The sequence below is a fragment of the Gobius niger genome, assembly GCF_951799975.1.
Source record: "Gobius niger genome assembly, chromosome: 1".
NCBI lineage: Eukaryota > Metazoa > Chordata > Actinopteri > Gobiiformes > Gobiidae > Gobius > Gobius niger.
In genome coordinates, this window is record NC_136852.1 from 29951874 (window position 1) to 29976685 (window position 24812).

Genomic DNA, 24812 nt, shown 5'->3' on the forward strand with positions numbered 1-24812 from the left:
TTTCCCATGAGGCTCTGCGCGGTAGCGCCAATGCTGCTGCGGACGCGAGAATGTCAACATCAGACGGGGAAGGAGATGCGGCGCAACAGAGAAACAGACTAAAGCAGCGACTGAGAGAGAGGAGCTTCTGAAACAGGTGGAGACGTCAGAACGCGAGGAGAAACTTCAGTTGTTCAGCTAAACATGTGCTGGAAAAGTTACAGCAGCAGCAGGACAAAAGCACCTTTACCATACTTACCTTTAGGACTTTGCAAAGCGAACACATTGTATTAGTGTTTAAAAGCGTCACAACAGTAAAGTGAGGAGCCTTTTCTCAGAGCTACATTATCATGTCAATGAACTTCATCTTTATTAAGGACACATGTGCGAACACATGATCCACAGTTAAATTAAAAAGACAGAATATGGAAATGTATTAAAATACTGCAAATAACTACAGCAACATTGACAGTATAAAATATAACCCCATCAGTTCTCCTGAGGTCAGTGACACCACATTGTTCATGAGGTGAATCTCACTGAGCTGATCTCAGACAAACCAGAGTCTGTAAAATGGCATTTGGAGAGTGTCCAAGTCGACACAGTCATCGATGTATTTATTATATGACAGGGTCAGTACAGAACAAGTTTGAAGCTGATGCTTTTTGCTAGTGCTCATTATCAGCTCCAGTCCCGGGTCGGGCTTTTCTACACTAAATTAAAATGACATTTGTTGTACATTTTGCATTTCTTTAATGGGCTCACAGACAGAAACTGGACCTGACTGAAAGATCACTGATGCCCTGAACCAAAATGGGATTTATTACAAAAACACTAATTGTCTAAGTCTGTAATTTCAAATTTAGAAGCTCAGCAAATGTTTCGCTGATTGGAAACCTTGACTAAAGGGTTTCTGGAAATGGAATCATATGACATTGTATCTGTTAGGGCTGGGACGATCCCCTTTTGTCACCATCTGATACCTATCACGATACTCGAGGCCGATCCAATACGTATCACGATACTCAAGGCCGATCCGATACGTATTTCGTTTCAATAAGTAATTCTGATAAGTAGTATGTTTACCTTTAAATGTGTAAAAAGAAAACCGTCATATGTCCAAAGTTTAGAAACCAAATGCCGTTTGACATTTATTGAAGTGCTAAGATTGTTACATTTTGTGTTAATGCATTTTTAAATGTGCTGTAGCTGTAAAACAAAGGAGTTTATGATAAAACACAAGTATTGAAAGTATTGCAATGCTTGGTATTGCAGCACAAAGTATTGCGATCCAAATCCGATCCGGTATTTTATCCCAGCCAGTATCTGTGCCTTGTGTCAGTTTGTGGAGATTGTACTTTAATCTCTCAACCCCCACCTGAACAGAGCACATTTTCTCCAGTTTGGCTTTACCCAAGTCTAAAAGCTTCTCAAAAAAACAAAAACTAGCGACCAAAACATACCAAAAATGTGACAAAAAGTGACAAAAGAGCCAGAAAAATATGCCAGAAAAGCAAGACAAAACGGAAATGTGACCAAAACATAACAAAAAGTCACAAAAAAGTTGAAAAAAGCAACAAAGAGCGTCGAAAACGTGCCAGTTAAGAAAAAAAAGAGTGACCAAAGAGCAACAAAAACGCAGTATCGTGGTGAGACAAACCGTTGTGTCCTGTAACCCCCCATTACCTCCACAGCCCCTTTAGCCGAGCGCAGTCATCTCAGCTGCTCCAGTCTGGGACCTCAAACCCTCGAGTGCAGCCTCCCCATTGGCCGTAACGGGTCGGAAGGGGAGGGGGCCTTGTCATGGGGGTCCTGCTCCCATCTCTATTTTTAACCCTTCTATATCTGAACAGCTGTCTCCCCATCTCCCCTGTCACCGAAAAGTCCACCAATCCCGGCGTCGGCTCGGCCCCGGCCTGTCCCTCACCCTCACTGTGCGGCTTGAGGCGCTGTGGAACACTCCGGACGGTGATTTTTGCACGGATTACTCGGGCTGAAATTACGGGTTTAATCTCAACAGTCAACACGGCATTTTAAGGTAACTGAAGTGCGGCATGTTTGTGTAGGTTTTTCGAATTTACGGACTATTTTTAGATTAGCAACGCGGATTGAATGAGATAAAATTTTGCGAAAAGTCTTTTCACGTCAGCATCATTTTGTGGATGTTTGTCTCACGGTGATGTTTAGAGATGTTTAGGGAGCTGGTCTGAAGACGGTCATGTTGAAAGATGGATGGAAACTTGGCTGCATGTTTTAGGAAGCCATGCTTAGAGGAACAACAAGGGGATTATGGGAAATGTAGTTTGCTCTATGGAGATGACAAGAATTTGCTTCTGGTACTTTCCAAAGGCTTCTAGGCTATGGCTGATTGGAGCTTATGTGGAATTCGCGCCTTATTATCAGATTGGACGAGGAGACAGGAGCTACTAGACGGAAGCCAGACATGCCAGGTTATTACTTGGGACACAATGAGGAGCTAGGCTTGGGTTGTAGCCTCTGTATGAGGTACTGAATAAAAAATGGCAGGTCAGAGTGAAGCGGTTTAAACTTATTTCTAGAAATCGGATCTTTTGGCTCCATTAGCGTATCGCACAAGGCTACTGCCTACTTTTCCGAACTTTGTTTTTTGAATGTTTATCTGTGCTTGTACTATACCGTATGAGACAGTAGACTACAGTGGTGGAAGAAGTACTCAGCTGTCTTAAGTAAAAGCACAGATACAGGAGCAACACATGTACCTAAAGGCACTATACCCGATTTTTTTTTTTTTTAAATCAATGGAACACTTTTTTTTGGTCCTCCTTTGTATATTATGAACTCAGACATTTGTGGGGAAAACACTGCGTATCTCATTATAAAGCATTGGTGTCAATTTCATAAACTTACAGGCGAGATCCCTGGCATTTCTGTGACAATGACCCTGAAAAGTGACCCCGTGAGGTGTGAAATGTGCCTATAAACTCTCCAATGTGAAGAAATGGGATGTTACAGACATGTTTGTGAGTTGTCATACAAACTCAAAGTGCTAACTTTCCAGTCTGATTCAATGGCTTCCTCTTTCATTGTTCGTAAAAAAAAACAAAAAAACAAACAAGCGTGTAGGACCTTTAAAGGAACAGGCCACCGTTTTTCCATACTGGGATATATTCTTATGAGCTTAGACGAGTTGATACAACCTGTCTGCCCGTGAAAGAGCGTACCCCCGTTTGGAGCCATAGGAATATACTGGGAGAGGCCAAATGCTAACAACATCTTTGGTCGTTTTGTGTGACTGAGGGCACGCACAAAGACCAGACAGGTACTTATCAACTCGTCTAAGCTCAGGTAAGAGCATATCTCAGTATGGAAAAATGGTGTCCTGTTCCTTTAAGTAAAAGAACCAGATTAAAATGCTGCTTAAGTAAAAGTACAGAAGTATCCACTTTCAAATGTACATTTTATTAGTAAAAAGTAAAAGTATATCACACAGATGTATAGAATTATTGGGCTGTTGTTCTTAAACCGTGACTAAATGAGGAATAATCAGGTCAAACAGAAACAAAATGAGCGGCTTGTGTTTTCAGACTTTATTATTGTTTTGTTTCTGTTCAGAACGACTTCACTGTTCACCTACCAACTGATCAAGTAAAAAGTATTTTTCATGAGAATTACTTTGCGATTTTTACTTTTTACTTACAAGTGATCTTTATGTCTGATCATCGAAAGTGAGGTCACGTGTTTGGTTGTTGGGCAGAATATGAATCCGCGAGACGAAGAGTGATGTGTGTAAAACTTGCAAACTCAAACCAGGGATCAAATACCATCCTGCTGCGAGGCGTGAGCTCTAACCACTCAGCCACCACGCTGCCATGTTTCCTCCCTATGGTGGTCGTCACAATACTCACTCCTCTATTGCCTTCCCTTCGTGGGTTAAATGTTACCACCGGGATGCTGCTATAGCTTGTTGTTGCTCAGACCATATGCCACTGTTGTGCGTTGCATGCTGGGAGTTTTAGCCGGTCTTAGCCCTGAGCCATTTGACTGTCAACAACAGGGCGACAACAGACAGCTGCTCCGTCAGACTGGGAGACTGTTTACTTTAGGAAAGCCGGGTGTAGTTCACCAGTTTATGAGGAAATATGAAAAACATGGACCGCATTGTCCGTCAGGAGAACGTCTGTTTGCTTAAGTTCATCGCTCTTTTGTTGTTGTGTGACTGAAAGTGCGGCCAGTATTACTGGTCTCACTTCAACAGTCAGAATGACTGCAGTTCTAACGCTAATGTGATGACTCGTTGTGTATTGGTAGTTTGTGTTTCCAAAATGGATCCTCCTTGTGATCTTTCAAATTGCTATCATCAAGGCTGGACAATATATCACCAAACCCATTTCAAAGCCCATTTTTGAATTACCTTTAAAGTGCGTCTGTGTTGAAATGGTTAATAGGAACATATTGCAGCTCTAGTAATCCCTAAATTCAAGACATTGATCAAATATCACAATTTATTTTCCACATTTCGCAGTTCTAGTTATGGCATGCTGAACATTTTTGTTAAGTTTTGTTAACCTCTTAACTCCCGCCTGAACCGAGAGGATTTTCTCCAGTTCAGCTTTACCTTAATCCATGTAACACCTCATTTGAAAGCTAAGATCTACAAAACTCATCTAAATGGATCTTTTTCCTTTTTCCTCACGTCATCTGATTTTTTTTCCATCTTTTTGGGGGGGGGTATTCAACTCATTTTTGTAACTTTTTTGTCATTTTTTTTGTCATTTTTGTCATTTTTTTTGTCATTTTTGTCATTTTTTTGTCACATTTTTTGTCATTTTTTTGGTAATTTTTTTAAATTTTTTTGTCTATTTTTTGTCATTTTTTGGTCTTTTTTTTGGTCTTTTTTTCGTCACATTTTTTTCATTTTTCCTCACTTTTTTGCCACATCATCATTGTTTTCGTCTCAGTTCTGTCTCTATTTTCACACCTTTTTTTCCCCAGAAGCTTTTGGATTGGGGTAAAGCCAAACTGGAGAAAATGTGCTCGGTTCAGGTGGGAGTTATGGAGTTAATGTGGAAATTGAGGAAAATCAAAACAGTTCAATCCTCATGAAGATTTTCTTTCTTGTTCAATGAGAAAGGACATAGTGATAACATTAGATGCAGCAGTGCTTGAATGGGAGAACAAAGCAAAAATGTTGCCAATTATACTATATTATACCAGGCTGACGAAGTGTATAATACGCAAATCTCTTTTTATCAAATTAAATAAAAGTGTATCTCTATCAAATGACACAAATTTGCTTCTATCCTGTGTTACCCTTATCTGAATATCCACGCACTCTCCTGACAACACTCTTTATTTTAAACATCTGACATGGGCCATAGTTGGATTACATTTAAGCCTTAACAATATGATTATGAGTAAGGGTCCAGACTCGTGTTAAACCCGCTTGGCCTTTCTGTGTCTGGCCCTCCGCCCCCGGCCGCTGTCCAGACTCTAATCCCAAAATAAAACCTGTTAGTCATCGCGCTAATTCCGATCACTGATACAAACACTCTGATGTCCCAGCGCCAGTGAAGGGGTCAGGGGGGAGCTGGGGGATACTGTACAGGCTGCTGTTTCCACTCTTTATCTGCCGTCTGTGGCATATTCAGGCCGAGATAGTAGAGGAGTATGTGGGTCAGGCAACTTCAGAGCTCTGGGATGTATCATAATGAAAGTAGAAATACCTGTATCTACTAAGAGAACGATGTTACATAACCTTCCATTATACATTTAGTTAGTAAGTTGTAGTTTTGGAGTCCCAAGATCTCCCCACCGTGCGGCCGACCTGCAGTGAATCCTGTGCTTTTAATGAATAAATAAATAAAAGACCACGGCAGACCGACACTGTTCTTGTGTTGGGCCCGTTGTGGAAAAGCTTGTCTTTTTACTTTAGAACTGCAGAGTCAAGCATTTTATTGAAGACTCGCTCTTTGCTTTAGCATTTCATGACCTTTTTTTCCCCCACAGGCTCCTCAGGTTTTGGTATCGGCATTGTATTCAGAGCATACATTTGTGTTACCTTTTTTTTTTGCCTTCATTTAATCTTTAGAGTGGCAGCAGGACAATAGTGGAATTGAGCGGCACTAGTCACAGTGGATCACTTTGTTTTTCATGCATGATGAGCCACGTGTTCTGAGTCTTGGCATCGGTCCGGTATTCGTTATCGGTGACTCCTCTGAGCCCACGCATTGGTATCGGAACACTAGTTTTAAATGTGCTTTATGAATGAATTTGTTGCAGTCAGACACATGAACGCTCTCATGAAGATTCTCTGCAAACCTACATGAACTCGAGCTGGTTTGAGACCTTTTTCTTTGGGTGTAAGATTAGCCAATGTTCTGCAGTAGGAATGAATGAATGAATGAATGAATGAATGAAGCTGGTGAACGTCTTTGTCTCCACTCTACACTGAATCTTCATATCATCTCATGTTTCCTGTATTGTCTACTGTTTCTTCAGCTCACCTCACCTCATCCACCTCAGCCCATGACCGCAGAGCCCCCAACATGGCTTTCTCATCTCGCTTTTCCTTCTGGGAGAAAAAGGGAAGTTTTGATTTAGTGAAACAAAAGCATGGACTTTTTCAAACTAACACGAACATGCGGCCATCTCGCACCATCTCACGTTGTTAATAGCCAGTTTATTTTTCATGTTTTGCCAAATTTTAACTCAAATATTTGCCGGCGCTGATTGATTTTGCATATCACGTTTGCAGTTTGCCAAATGCACCACATGTGTGTAGAATTCCCCTTGAGGAAAAGAAGTTGAATTTTGCATGACTTGTTGTTTGCACGGTGTGTTGTTTTTTCAGTCTAATAGGAAGATTGTGATTATTATTATTATTTTTTTCTACACCTTTAGATTAAAGATGAGAATAATCCGGAGCCTAAAAGTGTAAGTCAACACATAACTTTGGCAAATACGACATGTGTTTAATTTTTTATTTTAGAGAAAAAGTAGCATTTATGTTTACTTTGATTTGAGCGAATTGAATTTAAATTGTGTACGTTACTAGATTTACTTTGATGCATCAATGACTGGTGGGCCGTATGAATGAGCCCTTCAGACAAAACCTTGGATTGTGCCTGAGAAAATCTGTATTGATATAATGTCCCAGTGTCCCCATGTCTCAGACTCTTTACACACCATTCTTTTAAACAAAAAATATGTATATATACTTTTTTCAGACAGTTTTGTCAGGTTAATGTCCCTTTTAACTCAGAGTTTAACTCCTAATACCTTAGGAGCACTTCGGTTTTACTGCATGGACGTTGAAGTGCTCCTAAGGTGTTACTACGCCTTACAATATAGTTTCCCTTTTAATCCACTTAGAAAATTGACATGTGTAATTTTGTGTAAAGTTAGATTTCGATTGTGGAACCTTCCACGTAACTGTATTGAAATAGGGAAAACGTGGAAAAGCTTGGTAGCTTCTAACCAGTTTGGAGCTATAGGAATAGGCTGGGAGAGGCTAAATGCTAGCCACGTCTTTGGTTTTTTGTGCGTGACTGAGCGCGCGCACAAAAAACAGTTATTTATCAACTTGTCTAAGCTAAAGTAAAAACGGTGGCCTATTCCTTTAACAGAGTCACCATGTTAAACTGGTCTATATCCTGCTGTAGTTTGAGATTTGTAATGTCCCCTTCAGAATTGGAGGCCCAGAGTGTCGTGTTGTCTTGAGTCTTGAGGTCTCTGACCACTGCTCTATTAAGATCCAGTGTCGGCTCGATGCGGTGGGAACGATGTTTCTCCTCCTGTAGAGCCATTTCGATGGCAGTCTCTTCCTCTCTCTCCGTCTGCTGCTGGTTCCACAGACTGCGATTGCAGTCCACTGCTGAGCTCAAGGCAAGCTTCAGCGTCCAGTGAGGGTGCCATTTCTAAAAAGTTGTAATGTTGAGAGGTGTCAGAAAATTCTGGCAGGCTAAACAAAGGGATGTGTGGAAACAGAATGTGACATCAGTGGCACTGGGATCCATTCGTTTCATTTTAAGTTCATGACGGAATGTTTCAAGAATAGTTTCAATAGGTTTCAATGTAACAAGGCCAATGATAGTACCTAAAGGTGTATTAGTGATCAATTAAACAAAACAAATTTAGTAAATCCCAGTTTTAGATATTATAAAATACTTTGTACTCTGTCTCGGTTGAAACGATGCATTTCCTCATTTCTGTCCTATTTTGTGGGTGTAGTCGGAAACTGAGGGAGCGATGAGCCGAGCCAAGTCCGTCCCAGCTCTGGACCCGGGAAGAGGTCTTTTCAGATCCAAGAGCCCCTCTCCGGAGCCGTGTCCACAACCGACCAATAGGGTACGCAGTCCGTCGCCCAAACTCCGAACTCCCGTCAAGGTCCCCGAACGCTTCAAAAGCCCCGAGCCTCCAGTAAACAGGCCTGTAGAAAGAGTCCGAAGTCCTGAACCAACCTTTCCGAAAGCGGAACAAAATGGCGCAGTGGTGACAAATCAGCTTAATGGTGCAATGAATGGCAAAGACAACGTGGATAATTCCGAAGACCAAAGTTCGACTCGTAAAAAAGTTGTCAAAGTTATGCGTCGGGTTGTCCAGAAAGTTTCACCTTCTAACGAGGAATATTTGGAAAAACCCCAAGAAGCACCACCCAAACTGGAAGCGGCCAAACCTGCAACAATGTCGAGGAGTTTTTCGTTCAAACATGACACGGTAAAGATGGACGATGACATTTCGCGCGGCTTGACAAATCTAATGGTGAGGGGTCGGCCCAGGGAGCCGCGCATCCGAGTAATACGCAAAGACGAGCGACCGGAAGTCAAAGAACTGGAGGTAAATGTGGACAAGAAAGACCTTAGAAAACTGCAAGAAGAGGAGAGGAGACAAGAAATTGAGCAGCAGGAGGTCGGCGCTAAACCTTCGGCAACACAAAATTCTGTTTTAGAGAGGGTCAAGTCGCCAACTTTCAATGCATCGGAGCAAGCAGTACCAACCAAGCCAGCGCAAAGTCGCCCAGTTTCTCTACCCACTGTAGTCGGGTTTATTCCAGCTCCAAAGGCACCAGTTTTATCCCCTCCACCTCCACATACCAAACCAAGCGTTGTTAGCAAAACGACTCCGCCAAATCCTCCACAAGCTGCGCCGTCAAGTCATAAAACGGCAACTAACACCATAACTGTGCCTAAACAAGTTGTTACCAGTCAAACCACTCCGAATAGCCAAAAGACTGCTGGTGCGATTACAGCAATGTCAAAGCAGGAATCCATGACGCCAACCAGCCAAAAGACGGCTAACGCGACTACGGTAATTTCCAAACAAGAATCCATGACGCCAACCAGCCAAAAGACGGCTAACACGACTACGGTAATTTCCAAACGAGAATCCATGACGCCAACCAGCCAAAAGACGGCTAATGCGACTACGGTAATTTCCAAACAAGAATCCATGACGCCAACCAGCCAAAAGACGGCTAACACGACTACGGTAATTTCCAAACGAGAATCCATGACGCCAACCAGCCAAAAGACGGCTAATGCGACTACGGTAATTTCCAAACAAGAATCCATGACGCCAACCAGCCAAAAGACGGCTAACACGACTACGGTAATTTCCAAACAAGAATCCATGACGCCAACCAGCCAAAAGACGGCTAATGCGACTACGGTAATTTCCAAACAAGAATCCATGACGCCAACCAGCCAAAAGACGGCTAACACGACTACGGTAATTTCCAAACGAGAATCCATGACGCCAACCAGCCAAAAGACGGCTAATGCGACTACGGTAATTTCCAAACAAGAATCCATGACGCCAACCAGCCAAAAGACGGCTAATGCGACTACGGTAATTTCCAAACAAGAATCCATGACGCCAACCAGCCAAAAGACGGTTAGCGCCCCTGTGGTCAAAAAGCAACGTCCTGTGTCAATGTATGTGACCAGTGAAGTCGTTCGAGAGCCAGCGGTCAAGAAACAAGAGGTACAGAGTGGACAATACGCATGGGTTTGAACAAGTGTGGTGTAGACATTGCATGGTGGATTGAAGCGCACGTTTGAAATGAAAGTAATGTAGCAGTTGAATTAACCTCCAGAACTTAATTGTGATGACTCATGGTTAGAAAGTTTACGTGTTGATAGCGATGGTTCTAATGTATCTGCTTGGTTGAAGTTGCAGTCACATAATCGTACAACTGGTTCGAAATATTTTGTTTAGTGTTGGGTAAAATTTGAGTACAAGATTGCATGGGACTTTCTAGGACAGGCAATCTAACACAAACCCTCTGATACAAAATGAGGTTATGTCCTCTAAAGTTTTTCAAAAAGGCTTTCTGTGATGTGCTACTAGGCAAAAATATCAAACAATAATGCCCTAATATTGTATATTACCTACTATTATGTTCTGTTTTAAATGGTTGCACAGTACGGAAATTAGCACTTTGAGAACATTATGGATTCAGCTTCTTAGTGTGCTAATCCAAAGCATTTTATTTACACTATTTACTTGTACAACTTTAAAGTTTCAACTTACTGTTTTGCCAACTCAATGTGTGGCACAAACAACTCCACTCAGTTTGGTCTAGTTTTCTAGTTTTAGCCCATGAGACTTCCCTGTGCAGAAAGTGTCATTGTTTACAAAGTCCCTGTAGAAGAGGCCCGGAGTTTCAAGCCGTAGAATCGTGTCCTGCCAATTACTGCCCTGTTGCATTGTGGGAGAAAAGGCTCTTGTCCCCCCGTGTCTTTGCACACGGATAGAAGTGGCTACAACTGGGCACAGGAAGTTTCTGTGACTTTGCGGTAACTTTTGCGACATAGTGATCTGGCTAGTAGCTGTTAATGCTTCAAGTGGGTGTGAACATGAAAACTTTTGTGCCCTTTTATCTCACTTGTCTAACCTTGTTGAGTACTAATCTCGTTTTTTTTTTTAACAAATTAACATGATTTTGAAGCCTTTGCTGTTTGGTATTAACCATCTTAATAGACATTTTGGACTGCATCATCATTGCTGTGGCTGTTTTGTTGTTGATAAGCTGTCGATCTCCAGCCAAATTGAGATCGCCCAAGTATCGGCATTTACTACATTGGTCACCCAAAACGGATTCAGACATAATTATTCTTTTTGTGACTATAACTTTTTACTCATGTTTTGCACTATTTTCTTGTAAGCATGTTTGCATACCTCTGCTCTGAGCGTGCTTTTAGTGTTAACCGCTGTAGTCTTTAGTCTGATGTGCTGCTGCTGCTCTGCCTGTAGGAGGCGCCGCTCAGTCCCACCGAGGAGGCGCAGAGGAGGCTCATGAGGATCTTCAATGCGCCTGTAAATCACTGTCTCGTCTGTTTTTGTCCATATACGTATATCCTGTTTTCATCTCTCTTAACTTAACAATCAACTTGTTTACGTCTTCGAGCGCATTTACAGATTTTTGAAATTCAGAATCAGAACTACTATTATTACTTTCCTATTTATTAAAAGACTCTATTCATCTCTCTTATTGCTGAGCTAACCCTTTAATCAATCAATCAATCTTTATATATATAAATAATAATAATAATAATAATAATAATATTTTTGGAGTTGGCAGATTTAAAAACATTCTCTCACACCCACCCACCTTTAGAACATTGTTTCATCCTGTCTCCTGCTAGCTTTAGCCATGCCGTTCATCCCCAGTTTATTAGTGTGGTATATTTGAAGGCACAGAGGAGGAGAGTCTTCGCAGTTGTTCAGACTGCCCTCATTGAGGCCGGGGTCCGTCAGAGTCCATGACAGGGTGAAATCCTATCCCTGAAACCGTAACAGAGCCCAGAGAGAGAGACCCACTGCCCAAGCAACAGAAAAACGTTTAGCGCATGCGGCTAGCTTTGGCTTATCGCTTGAAGCTATGGGTGCTGATGGTTGTTACGGTAAGGACATGTTTTAGTGACTAACAGCTGCTGTGCTGCTGACCGACTGAACCAGTGACCGGATTAGAAACCACATGGAAACAACATTGTTATGATGTAGTTCGAAGCAACAAAGTGGAGCGAATAAGGTTTCTAACACAATTGTTTATTTTCTTTCTCTGATTAGTTGCATTTAATCAGGAATAGTTTGTGTGCTAGGGCTGTATCATGTGATGAAGAAATGTTTGGATGTTTCATATGAAACCATATTGACACAGCACAATTGACAGAATTTAAATAAAAATTGCATCAAAACAAGACTTGAAATCTAGCTCAAACTTTCCTACAATAGACCTAAATTTGGAAAATCATGGCTTAACCTGAACCTCCGAATTGATTAATTCACCATGTGATTCTGTTTTAGGTTGTGTTAATGTGTGAAAAATGTGTAAATCTAAGTCAGATGAAAGACCACAGTGATTTCGCGATACGTTACATGTAGGATATTGTGCACTGACTCATTAGTAATATTTCCGAATAGCCCTTATCAATTTTAGATCATCTGTGCTGCCTTGGCTTTACCACTAATGCAACTGTTTCTATGGCTTTCTCTTGTGAGCTCATTCTCCTCCGTGCGCCACTGTTGTCCACGTCCTCATGTGTTCTCATTGTCTCTCTGTCTCCTCGTCTCCTCTCGTCTCTCCACTCACGGCTTCTGCTGCTGCGGCTGCCTGTCTGCTGGTTGCTTTGGCGGCTAAAGCTTTCTCCGGCCCCATCAGCTGTGGCCCCTGGGCAGGTCGCTCCTCCACGGGGCGTCCTGGAGGGACTGTGCTCGCGAGTAACTTGTCAGAATGTAAGACATAGACACATCATTTCCACCGTCATCCTCTTTGAATATTATTATTATTATTTTTTTTTTACCGCAATCGTGCTCTCTCAAGGTCCTACATTGTGCAAATTTGACTTTTTGTGAGCTTTTAGCCATGGAAGCGGCGTGCTAACTTTGTTATGCAGAAGCAGAGATTAGCTCCACACCTCCCCCGCCTCACAGTGCACTCTCAACACACCGCTCACCTGCCCCCATACCACATAAACACAAGCACATGCACGTGCAGGGATCGCAAAATAAGTGGAAATCTTTGAAGCAGCATACGCATCAGCAGTTAGCGCGCGAACACTGCCAGGGTATAGCGTTGTGAAAGGGGTTTCCGAAAGATTGTGAACTGATTAACATCTGCCCGACCTGTGCTGATGCAGCTGAAATCCTCTTGAAATTTCCATTTTTTTGATAATCCAGTTTTTTTTTTTTTATCTCCATGACCACTAAATCAGGGAACCGTTTTTAGTTTTACTCCAGTAACATCAGCGCTCAGGGCGTTGAAAGTGGTTTAAAAAGTCAGAAGAAGGCATGATATGGGACCTTTCATCTGCTGGCATGAGAAGTTTGGCTTTTGCTGACTTTTTTTTGCCTTGTATTCCATTAATTATCACACTTTTCTCACACAATTCCTACAGCATTGTCTTGTAGAGTTTGCGTTGATAGACAATGATGGCATTTTGAAACTCTGCAATTGCCGCTAGTAACATTCGCTTTGGGCCCGCTGCAGCTTTGTGCATGGATGACTTGCCTGGTTGTTGATTTTTCGGGCTGTTCCCTTTTGTTTGCATGACGACAAGGCAGATTTTCAACACCGGATGCTGTTCCTGATCACAACTAGCCACATTTGTGCGACCGGAGTGACATTTTGGCATTTTCCCCCCTCCTCTGCTTGTGTGATTGCCATGATGTTGAAAACGGACGACTGCAGATCGAAATGTGAATTGTATGTAATTGTGTTGGCTTCTGTTGTTCCCACTCGATGCAGGTTTTTGACTTTTAGTAGCAAGTGAATGAATCAGTAAAGTAGTCCAAAGAATGGTTATACAGGCTTTTTTTCTGTGGCTTCATGTATATATCTTTGTCTGCATTTGTGGAAAGCACCATCTCATTTCTAACCGGTGTAACTTCTTGCTTCTTTAACGCTGCTCAGGGCTCAGTGGAGGACGAACAGATAGCTCTGCTCCAGAGCTCCCACGCTGCAGCCACACAGTCCCAGGTCTGAACTGCCTGCTCCAGCGTGACAACCCCTCTCCCCCTGACTCTCCATCTCTTTGCAACCCTCAGCCCTATCCCATCAACCGACTTAACCCTGTCCACACTGACCCACCCAGAGTGCCGTGTTTGTGGCCATTTTGCCTGTTCAGTGGCCTGTGTCTTGTCCTGCGTAATTTGAATTTCATGTTTTGTTTTGTGAGTTTTTTTTTCTGTTTTTGCCTGAGAAAAGTTGAATTGTTGTAAGATTTGATTAACTGAGGAATGGTGAATGGTGGAAAACTTTACAAAGAACATGACCAATTTGACATGTCATGAGATTGAGAATCGTTTTATGGAGCCAGAGACCTCTCCTCAGTTTTCAAAGCCACATTTGACACATTTTTTGCACCAAAGTTTGCAGTTGTTTTGGTCCACGGAAGCTTTCCTTCTGCACTCAAAAGTTTGCAGCATGCTCCCGAGATGAAAGGGTCCAATAAAACCTTCCCCTCATTGACTCTGTGTCTGTTGTGGTTTCAGGTGAAGACAGAGGAGCAGATCGCAGCGGAGCAGGCCTGGTATGGCTCTGAGAAGGTCTGGCTGGTCCACAAAGAAGGCTTCTCTCTGGGTGAGTTGACTCTGTTTTAGCCTCTTTGTCTTTGTAAATTTAAATGACCAAACTATTGCAATTTAGTGGAGACAGATGTGTGAGGAAATAATGTGCATTTAGAGATAAACAGCGGGAACCAGGTATTTACATACACTTTTTAAAAAGACACATGTGCCTTTTTTATTCTCACTGTCAGACATGAAACCAGAACTTTTTTTATTTATTTTTTTAGGTCAATTACAATTTAAAAAAATATTCTACAAGAATGAGAGATAGAATTTTCTTCACAGCTTTGTATTTCTTTTTACAAAGTCAGACGTTTACATACACTACTTACATACTATCATACTATCATGACCGGGATAAGGCCAGTCAGTGAAAGACTAGCACTGAAAAGAAGCAGTTACTCTTAAAGAGAAAATGAATGTACATAAGATGTGAACTAGGCTCTTGGAAAATGGGGATATGACGCTAATGCCGACCTTGACTCCTGCATAGGGATGTCAGGTGCTCATGTTGTGCTTTGTTTTTGCAGCCACCGTAGTGAAGACAGACCCAGGCGCTTTGCCCGAGGGAAAGGTGAAGATCCGCCTGGAGCACGATGGGGCCGTCCTGGACGTGGACGAAGACGACATCGAGAAGGTACTGTGTCTGTTCTACTGATTTCACAGGGAGGACACAGCAACAGGCTGCTCCTGTGGGAGCTGGGATTTGAAGTGCCAAGTTACTGAGCTCTGAGAGACTGCAGACTCACTCCAGTTGGGCTGTTTTTCCATGCATGCCCATCAGAGGGAAAGTCTCTATGAGTCTGAAAGTAAATATATAAAAGAATAAAACAGATAGATTCTTGACTTAAACAGAGTAACAATGGAATAAAAAAAACAGGATTATGATTGTAAACATGCAACATAGATATCAAAGTAGACTGACTAGAAGAGCACCCGCTTGACAAACTATGTAACCTTTAAGATCCCATCTCTCTCTCTGGTTTCCAGGCGAACCCTCCACCGTACGACCGCTCAGAGGACTTGGCCTCGCTGTTGTACCTGAACGAGTCCAGTGTGATGAACTGTCTGCGTCAGAGATATGGAGGGAACCTCATCCACACCTACGCCGGGCCCAACACTGTGGTCATTAACCCGCTCAGCATGCCCTCCATGTACTCCGAGAAGGTACGACTGAAAACAGGCCAAACCCGTCACACAGTACTTCTATATATTATTAGATTTTTACTAATACAGTTTTAGCTGTTGCGACCTGTAGTTTGTGAAGAATTCAGTGTTGTAAGTTATGTAAATACATTAAAATCAAGTCAAATTTATGATATTCCGTGAGGATACTGCCACATGGATGATGAAATGGTCTAAAACCTCATCCAAAAATGTGACGTTTACTGTGAGGTCAAGCTCAAAGAAAAGTTTTGTTCTTCCCGTAAATCATAGGATTTTTTACCACAGGGGAGTGTTTCCTTAGTAACCAGGATGTAATGTGATTTTGCAGAGCACAGAAATAAAATTTGGGCAAACTCAAGGCCTTGAAAAGCATAAATGTCAGTACAGGAATTGTGCCCAAATTAAGGCCTGAAATTATATTAAGGCAACAATACAATTATATTTGAAGATAATGAAATGGTTCAAAATAGGTTCAGCTGTAGTTTTTGTGCACAACGTTTTGCTCAAATGTTTTCTGTTGCTTTTGAATATCTGGTGCCTCTAATTGGAAATCATAAGAAATTAACATCAACGCATAAAGTGTGAAGTATTCAGTCTGAGGTAGCCTGTAATTCCCAGACTTAATTACATTTTTCAAGCCACCACTGTCGCCTCCTCTCCTTTTACAGGTGATGCACATGTTCAAAGGCTGCCGGCGCGAGGACATGGCACCCCACATTTACTCTGTGGCTCAGTCGGCCTACAGGAACCTGCTGACCACGAGGCAGGACCAGTCCATCGTCCTGCTCGGCAAATCGGGCACTGGCAAAACCACCAACTGCCAACACCTGGTGCAGTACCTGGTCTCCATCGCAGGCAGCACCGGCAAAATATTCTCAGGTGAGGGATCTATCTCTGCCATCACTTTTACCCAGTTTAAGGTTATTGGAGTAAAGATGGATATTCTTTTATATTTATTTTTTCTATTTGTCAAAAAGGATGGCAATAATTATATGGCATTTGTTTTCTGAAGGAGACTTCTTCAAATAAATTTATTACGTCGTTTCCTTGTCAATAACAGGGCATGCAGTCTTTTTTTTTGATGGGCCAAAGACAAAGATCTCACTTTGATCTGTGACTCGAAAAAATAGTTTTGCATCCACACACAAATACAACATCACAGTTTATCTACAGGCCCATGTCACGGTGAAGTCTTCTCTGCATAATTGTGATAGGACACATTATTCATTCACCTAATGGAAGCATACCATGAACAATAGAGGTCCCAGGATCAACCCCTGGGGAACCCCACAGGTCAACTGTAGAATTGTTTCCTCTACTGCTGTAGCGCTGCAATCCACTTCCAGACTTATGTTGCGTTGTTGGTAAAACCTGAAAATGCCCTTTTTAAAACCCATAATCCATTTATTTTCCTTCAGCGGAGAAGTGGCAGGCCGTATACACGATCCTGGAGGCTTTTGGGAACAGTTCCACCGCCATGAACACGAACGCCAGCCGCTTTTCTCACGTGGTGTCGCTGGACTTCGATCAGGCTGGACAGGTCTCCTCTGCGTCCATACAGGTAACATACAATATACTAGATCCATCCACCCATCATAGGCAACAGATTAGAGTTTTTCTTCACTTTTTCTGGACAAAAATATGACTTTGACAAAACTGATGAGGAAATGATATTGAAAAGAGCTTTGAGGCTACAGCTATTGAAATACTGCGTTGATAAATCTGAGTGATCTTTCCGTGTGTTCTGTCCAGACCATGTTGCTGGAGAAGCTGAGAGTGAGTCGCCGACCTGATTCCGAATCCACCTTCAATGTGTTCTACTTCCTGTTAGCCGGAGCCGACAGCAGCCTCAGGTCGGGGACTGTCTTCTTTTTTGTTGTTGTAGAATGGTGTTGGAAATGTAGGACTAATCAAATTAAATCTCAAGGAACTTGGAGCTGGTGTCTTGGATATTTTTAATATATTTTTCTGTATTTGAATAGACGAAAGTTATCTTTTCACACTGTTAATCCCTCGGTTACTCTATAAATCCATGTTTATTTTTGTCTTCAGAACTGAGCTTCATTTGAACCACGTGGCTGAGAACAGCACCTTTGGGATCCTTCCACAGACCAAGGTAAAGCATTCGATATTTCATGTGTATTGTTTTTATAAGGGCAACACATTGAAAATTGCACCAAATTTATTATTTTTAATTTAGTCAAATGTTTTTTTTACTTAGGGCGAGACAGGGCAGGTGAAAACATAGATTATTCACGCAGTGGTCAATGTTGAGATTTTTAGCTAGTGTTCTCCCTTCACATCTTTTAAAAAGACAGACTCTGCCCATACCAGGCCCTGTAATCTGATATTTAGATTTCGTCACTGAAAATAATTTTGGTGCTTATTTTTATGCTTAAGATGTATTTTCAAATGAAAACAAAAATGACCAAGAACTTACACTACATTTTCCCCCCTCATATTTATCGTCTCTCCCTGTAGCCCGAAGACAAGCAGCGCTCGTCCCAACAGTTCACGAAGCTCCAGGCGGCGATGAAGGTCCTGGGCATCTCCACCGAGGAGCAGAGGGCGCTGTGGCTCATTCTGGGGGGGATCTACCACCTGGGGGCCGCCGGGGCCACCAAAGGTAAACACAGTTCATGTAAAACAGAGTGTTGGTACGCAGTATATACAGTTTGTGTGCATGTGGGACTAACAGTTTTATGTGAGGCATGACAGGCTAACTTAGTTTGAAGTGTTTGCTAAGCGGCTGAGTAGATATGTGAATTACTAATAGAAAAAATATGGGTGAACAAGCTTAGTGATCATACTTACATTTTATATTGATTTAAAGCGACACTGCGGAACATTCCTGGATGTCCCTTGCTCAGAAGAGAAACTGAACTGTACTAAGAATAAATAAATAAACATACCTGCTTTACCAAATGCGTTTCTAATGAGCAGTGAGAAGCATTTAAAAGTTGGTGTCCAGCTCCCAGTTAAGTTACGAATCAGGTCTGAGAAGAGGCGAGTCCACGCACAGTAAAGTGAATTTTAGTGGTCATTTTTAGCCTTTAAAAGCTGCTTTTATTTTGTCTGTTTAGTGGCTTGAATTATTTACAGGCACACCTTCACATTCCAATCAGTTTGAATTTCAATGTCTGTACCCCAAAGCAATCTTTAAAATGTGCACCATGCTAGTAGTGTCCCCAATATTCAAAATGTACACACAGATTGATGAAATAAAGTTGATGACAAAATGATAACAAAACACACTTTAGTCGTCTTACCCTATAGAGAGCTCGTATTTGCTTGGCTGGATCAAACATTTGAACAGTCAGGCATAAAAACGTTTACTATCCTGGCATTTGCTTCCTTCTCTACTCTCTGCCATGTTGAAAGGTCAAAGATGATCACTATATTTTTCATTGATGCCACATGAAGGCAGCTGAAATACTTCACAAATACGGGTGTGTTTCAGTGGTCGTCAGTAGGTGTCAGTGTTGCTCCACCAGTGCACAGCTGCGGTTTACCCGGCACAGAGACGATGAAACTAAAGGCTGTTTTATGGAGCAGCTCGAGCTCTGATACAAGAGTTACAAGAACAATAAAGTACAACAAAAACGTCAATCTGTGCCTGGGAATTATGGTCCTAAGGCGAAGCAAGAATGAACTAATATTTAAGATGGTTGTTTAAAGAATAAAAGTGCCTGTCTTAGTACTGCTGCTAAACGTCTCGGTGCTAATTTATCCAATATATCTAGACTGTAACCCTGGCAAATGCCTGATTAAAGTAGTTCTAATCCAGCTCCAATGCTGCGTTCCAGGCAACTGGTAACTGGGTATTTTTCCCACTTTGAATATGACAAGACCTGACCTCAGACCGTTCCAGCTGAATAAACTTGTATGGAAACAACATGGATAAGATGTCTCACGAAAGATGAACATTACTTCACAGCAGATACTATTCAATACACGCTACATAACATTATGTTTTATCATTCAGACACTTCTCCTCTGGGGGCTGCCATTTTTGTTTGAGTTTACAAGTTGTAATTAGTTTAAGGGTCATTTCAGGGCATTTTTCCAAGTCGGAGGTTGGAAATTGACCAATTACCAGTTGCCTGGAATGATGTATAAATCGGGACAAAACCAGATCTAAACCAAAACTGAACATGTTCTAAACCAAGACAAATCCAAAACAAAATTCAAGGCTGATGCTTCTTACAAATATGAAATAAAAAAAAGGTCTTATCTATTCTGTTTTAGAAATCCTGTTGTAAACCAGGGTGTGCTAAAGTAATACAATTCTAACATTTTTACAACATTTCTAATACCCATTATGACCACCTGAAGCTGTGGAATTCAGATGATTTTTTGAAAGCCCAATGTCACAACAGGATCCTCTCCTCAAAGCTGAACAAAAAAATGAGCCGAAGAACAGACTGAATATGGGTAATTGTTCCCGTCAGCGTCGTTTATCCTAAAACGCTCCTTCTTAATCAGGAAAAATGTTTAAATATCTTTGTCCCACATTTTGAGAAACATTTATTGAAATCTCGCATTGATATGATGGCGTTCCTCACCTCTCCCACAGCATGGGTGTTGTTTAGCGCTAATGTGTGTTTACTATTGTGACGTTTTTTGCCGAGTCTAACCCTGTCTTCTGCACGTTTTGCATGCCGCGCCCTCTATCAAACCAGACGGGGACCAAGGTAATGGAAATGACACTTTTTAGCCCCCTCATCTCAATCAAAAACTACATTTCCCAGCACTACTATTTCCCCTAAATGTCTGTCTTCTTCTTTCATTTGCATTTTGATTGTTTCTGACGCCACACCATCCACTCTTGCCCTATAATTTTGACTGACTGGCGTTTTGCTAAACGTTTCCACTCCGCTGAAATGGCTGTATTTTACTTTCTCTGATCACTCTCGCCTCATTTCGTACAGTATACGAAAAACACAAAAGGCTCAACCAACCTAAGCTCAGATTGTATTAGATATTAGGTATTTGTTTGTGGAGTCACTTTATGGCTCAGTCTTTGGGTATTTTTGTTGGTTGAAATTTAATAGTAAACTTTTTTTTAATAGTAAACTTTGGTTCTCAACTGGTGAGCTGGGACCCAAAAGTGTCACATAACAGTTTTCAACGGGTCTGAGGCCTTCACCAAGACGAACTATTAATATATCGTCCGTTTTAGTAGTTTTTGATCCACCTCCTGATTAGGGCTGGCTGGGTACCATTCTATTCCTTTTCAGTCCTTTAACAACACTTGTTTTTTGATACTGACACCTGAACCTGATACCTTTACTAAAATTCATCTCCAGTGTCAAGAAATGTGTAAAAGATGGGCAATCATTTGGGAAAAAATGGGGGGAAAATGTATAAACAAAATTGGGGAAAAATGGGGAATAAATAGGGGAAATATTAGTAATAAAAATTTGAGGGGGGAAGTAAAAAATTTGGAAAATGGGACAAACAGTGGACAAAAAACAAATGCGGAAAAAAAAGCATTTGTTTGAGCTGACCCTGGACCAACAGCATCAAAACTTGGATCTACGGATATATGATTATTTTTGTTGCATTCTTTCCAATACTGGTAGTACCTAAACTTTTTTTCCCGATGCCACACTGGTTTAAAGGTGCCCAGCCATTCTCACGATCAAGGTCGGAATCTACAAAACTCAATTTGGAAATACATCGACAAAATGTTTTTTTATAATAAGATGAAAGTAATATTTATTTGAATTGAGTTGCAACTTGCCACGTCATGTTGAAGGTCCTGAAGCTTTTACTGAAGGTTGGCGGTTTGATCCCCAGTTGGATCCTGTCTTTGTAACCTTCACCTTGACTGTGTCTGCATTATCGGTGTTGGTGGGACAGGGCTGTAGGCGGGGAATGCCAGATAAAAAGCATTAAGACTCATTGAATTTAAATCGACGCCTTAAATACCATTCAAAAGCATTACATTGGATTCCAACCTGCATTAAACATTTTATCAAAAGTACTGACACCGCTCGACTTTTTTTTTTTTTTTTTTTCTACTGTGAAAATAGTAAATAATAAAACACACTCCGCTGCAGTTCTGACTGAGATTGTATTTTTTTTGCTCAGAAGTTGCCTTTTGTATCCAATTTGCTTTTGAATATTAAAAATTCCTCTCATTTTTCTGTTTGACGGATTATTCGCAAATCTTAAGAAATGAAACACGCACATATTTTTCTCCCTTTCAGGCACTAATCATTTGTTTAATAAAATGAAAAGAAGACATTGAGTTTGTCTTGGCGTTGTCTGTATAAACCTTGTCACCTTCAGTTCTTCTGCTCTTACTATTCTCCTGTCTCTCTCACACACACGCTCTCCCTCTCTCCCTCTCTTCTACTTGTCTTTCTTTTCTCTTTCTGTCTGGAGACAAAAAAAAAAAAAGATCCCGAAGATCAGTACGCTGCCGTCCCTCTAAGCTGCTGTGATGCCTGTCGTCGCCCACGCTCTGCTCCCAAAACCACACAGAAAACACGATAACACAGAAAACGGCAAAAGTGAAGCTTGTTCGGTTGAGACAAAGACTTTTTATCCAACCTCTTTATTGACACTTTTTATCTCTCTTCTTTGTAATGAATCCACCAAATCACCCACTTTGCAAAATCACCCTCCAGTGATCCTCCTTCCATTATTTCTGCATATTCATCGTTTACTGCTCTAACGTGTATCCCGTCTCTTCGTAGCCGGACGCAGGCAGTTCGCCCGACACGAATGGGCCCAGAAAGCGGCCTACCTCCTGGGCTGCACGTTGGAGGAGCTGTCCTCCGCCATCTTTAAGCACCATGCCAAAGGACTGCAGCACAACACGTCATTCAGAGGAGGGGCTGACGACATGGGACAGGGAGACGGCTCCGGTAAGGACGCGGTGTTGGGGCAGGGGTGAAGAAACGGTGCCCAGAAGTTAAAAGGAAGGTTCAGTGGGCTCAGAGAGTGACATTTTACTGTGAGACAGAGTCGGCATTGAAGGACAGAGTAAAGGTGTGGGAGAATAGTTTAACCCCTTAACTCCCACCTGAACCGAGCACATTTCCTCCAGTTTGGCTTTACCCCAGTCCAAAAGCTTCTGGGAAAAAGGTGTGAAAATAGCGACAGAACTGAGATGAAAGCAATGATGAAGATGTGACAAAAAAAAGTGAGAAAACGTTGACAAAAAAGGGACGAAAAAATGTGACAAAAAAAGACAAAAAATTGACCAAAAAATGACAACAAATGACAAAAAAAATGACAAAAAAGTGAGAAAACGTTGACAAAAAAGGGATGAAAAAATGTGACAAAAAAAGAGAAAAAATGACAAAAAAATGACAAAAAATGTGACAAAAAAATTGACAAAAAACGTGACAAAAATGACAAAAAAATGATTTAAAAAAATGACAATAAATGTGACAAAAATATGACAAAAAAAGACAAAAAATGTGACAAAAAATGTGACAAAAATGTGACAAAAAATGACCAAAAAATATGACAACAAATGTGACTAAAATGTGACAAAAAAATGACAAAAAAATGTATTTAAAAAATGATAAAAAGTTACAAAATGAGTTGAATCCCCCCCATTTAGATGAGTTTTGTAGATCTTAGCTTTCAAATGAGGTGTTACACTGGCCTACAGGATTTGGGTAAAGCTAAACTGGAGAAAATGCTCTCGGTTCAGGCGGGAGTTAAGAGGTTAAACCAAATTGAACGTTTCACTACATTGACCGCTGATCTGAGGCCATATACACTTCAATATGGCCCTTGATGAAAAAAACTATAGACACCCCTTCGCTGGACTGACCGTTGAAGTCTGGTGCTTCCATGTGAAGAGGAGTAAATAACCTCTGTTGTGCGTCATACTGATGTGCAAGCCAGAACATGCAGGGACTGAGAGATCAATGTTCTGGCGGTAACATATAGATTTGTCCTTTGTTTCAGCAGTGTGCTTAACTTATTTTTATCAATGTTTTAAGGGGATCATGTAGAATTGTTAAACTTGTAGTAAAACATACCATGGGCCAACTATATCGTGTCTGAGGGCCGCATTTTGTTTTCAGTAATGTCTTTTCCACAGCTATAAAGATCATTGTCTTTATTAGTTGACTTAACAGACATTTGGTGTGAATCTTTGTCTTTTTTTAGGGTCAAAGATCACAGCTCTGGAGTGTCTGGAGGCGATGGCGTCAGGACTGTACTCGGAGCTCTTCACTCTGGTCATATCCCTCATCAACAGGTCCGGATCCAAAATGCTTGATTTTTATTCTCGTTGTTGTTTCTATACTTAATGTATTTTAATCAGGAGGAGCTGTAGGGTTTTACTCATTTTCCATGAAACGATGCGCTCAAACGTGTGGAGATTTACACAAACTCCACTCGCGAAAGTCTCCACCTTTGCTTGAGAATTGAACCTGTGGCTGGTGGCGCAGATTAGCAGCCAAAACAAAAGAAAGAGGACTTACATTTCCTTGTCCAAATGATAACTTTATGAACACTTTGACATTGAAACTTTCCCCTTTAACAACTTCCTCCAAAAGTCCCGTGAGTGTAGCTGTTTTTGAGCCTCCCCCTCGCCTCTCCCCTGTCATGTCGCCCGCTCTCTGCCTCAGCCTCTGCGCAGCGTGTTGTGTTTAGTTTGGTCTTGTATTTGTCCTGTTCCCTCTCGCTCCTCTTGCTGTCTGCCGTTTGGAGTTTTGTCAGACTTTTTTTTTTCTCCGGGGATCTGTTCCTCTGCAGTGTTTTTCTATAAATAAATATCCTCCGCTCTGCTAGACAAATACAGTACGAGCCGAGGTAAGGCTGCTGGCTCAGGAGTTTAACTATATAGAAGTTGCATTGTGTTATGTGTCTACCTATGGAGATCTCATCTTCAAATGAACTTCAATTTGTGGGTCTTCCTCTACCTGAAATATGAATATAAGATGAGAAATGATACTGTATTATGGTGACAATAGCTCTAAGTTTCCCTGGCCCTGCCTCTGGGGAGCTGACTCGAACTTTATAACTGTCAGGAGGCGCCGTAATCAACGCGTGTGTGACTCGTCTTTGGCAGCAGCATGATTCGAACTTCTAAAACAACTGATTAAAAATGATGAACTCGTGAAAAGTGGATCCGCAGCAGAGCA

The 24812-nt window shown here is 41.5% G+C and overlaps 2 protein-coding genes across 11 annotated transcripts in view; both read left to right on the forward strand.

Annotated features, from left to right (window-relative positions):
• The window catches only part of LOC306964848 (unconventional myosin-XVIIIa-like), a gene marked incomplete at its 5' end in the record, with an annotated part of 153435 nt that overhangs the window by 37579 nt on the left and 91044 nt on the right, over positions 1–24812 (forward strand). For 4 of the 10 annotated variants that reach the window (XM_079559012.1, XM_079559009.1, XM_079559017.1 and 1 more), the window contains 11 exons: positions 14452–14539; positions 15057–15163; positions 15517–15693; positions 16362–16572; positions 17112–17254; positions 17446–17546; positions 17746–17809; positions 18175–18319; positions 20376–20387; positions 22401–22571; positions 23833–23923. In XM_079559012.1, the coding sequence (XP_079415138.1) occupies positions 14452–14539; positions 15057–15163; positions 15517–15693; positions 16362–16572; positions 17112–17254; positions 17446–17546; positions 17746–17809; positions 18175–18319; positions 20376–20387; positions 22401–22571; positions 23833–23923 (1310 nt within the window). Of the gene's footprint in view, positions 1–12646; positions 12694–13870; positions 13937–14451; positions 14540–15056; positions 15164–15516; positions 15694–16361; positions 16573–17111; positions 17255–17445; positions 17547–17745; positions 17810–18174; positions 18320–20375; positions 20388–22400; positions 22572–23832; positions 23924–24812 lie in introns of those variants that run through there. The other 6 variants (XM_079559008.1, XM_079559011.1, XM_079559014.1 and 3 more) reach the window with 4 other exon arrangements.
• Positions 8194–11724, forward strand: LOC306972932 (uncharacterized protein; the record flags this gene model as incomplete). Its single annotated transcript, XM_079569652.1, has 3 exons — positions 8194–9264; positions 11212–11274; positions 11653–11724. Exons 1-3 carry the CDS (start codon positions 8206–8208, stop codon positions 11722–11724), a joined length of 1194 nt encoding a protein of 397 aa, XP_079425778.1. The 5' UTR covers positions 8194–8205.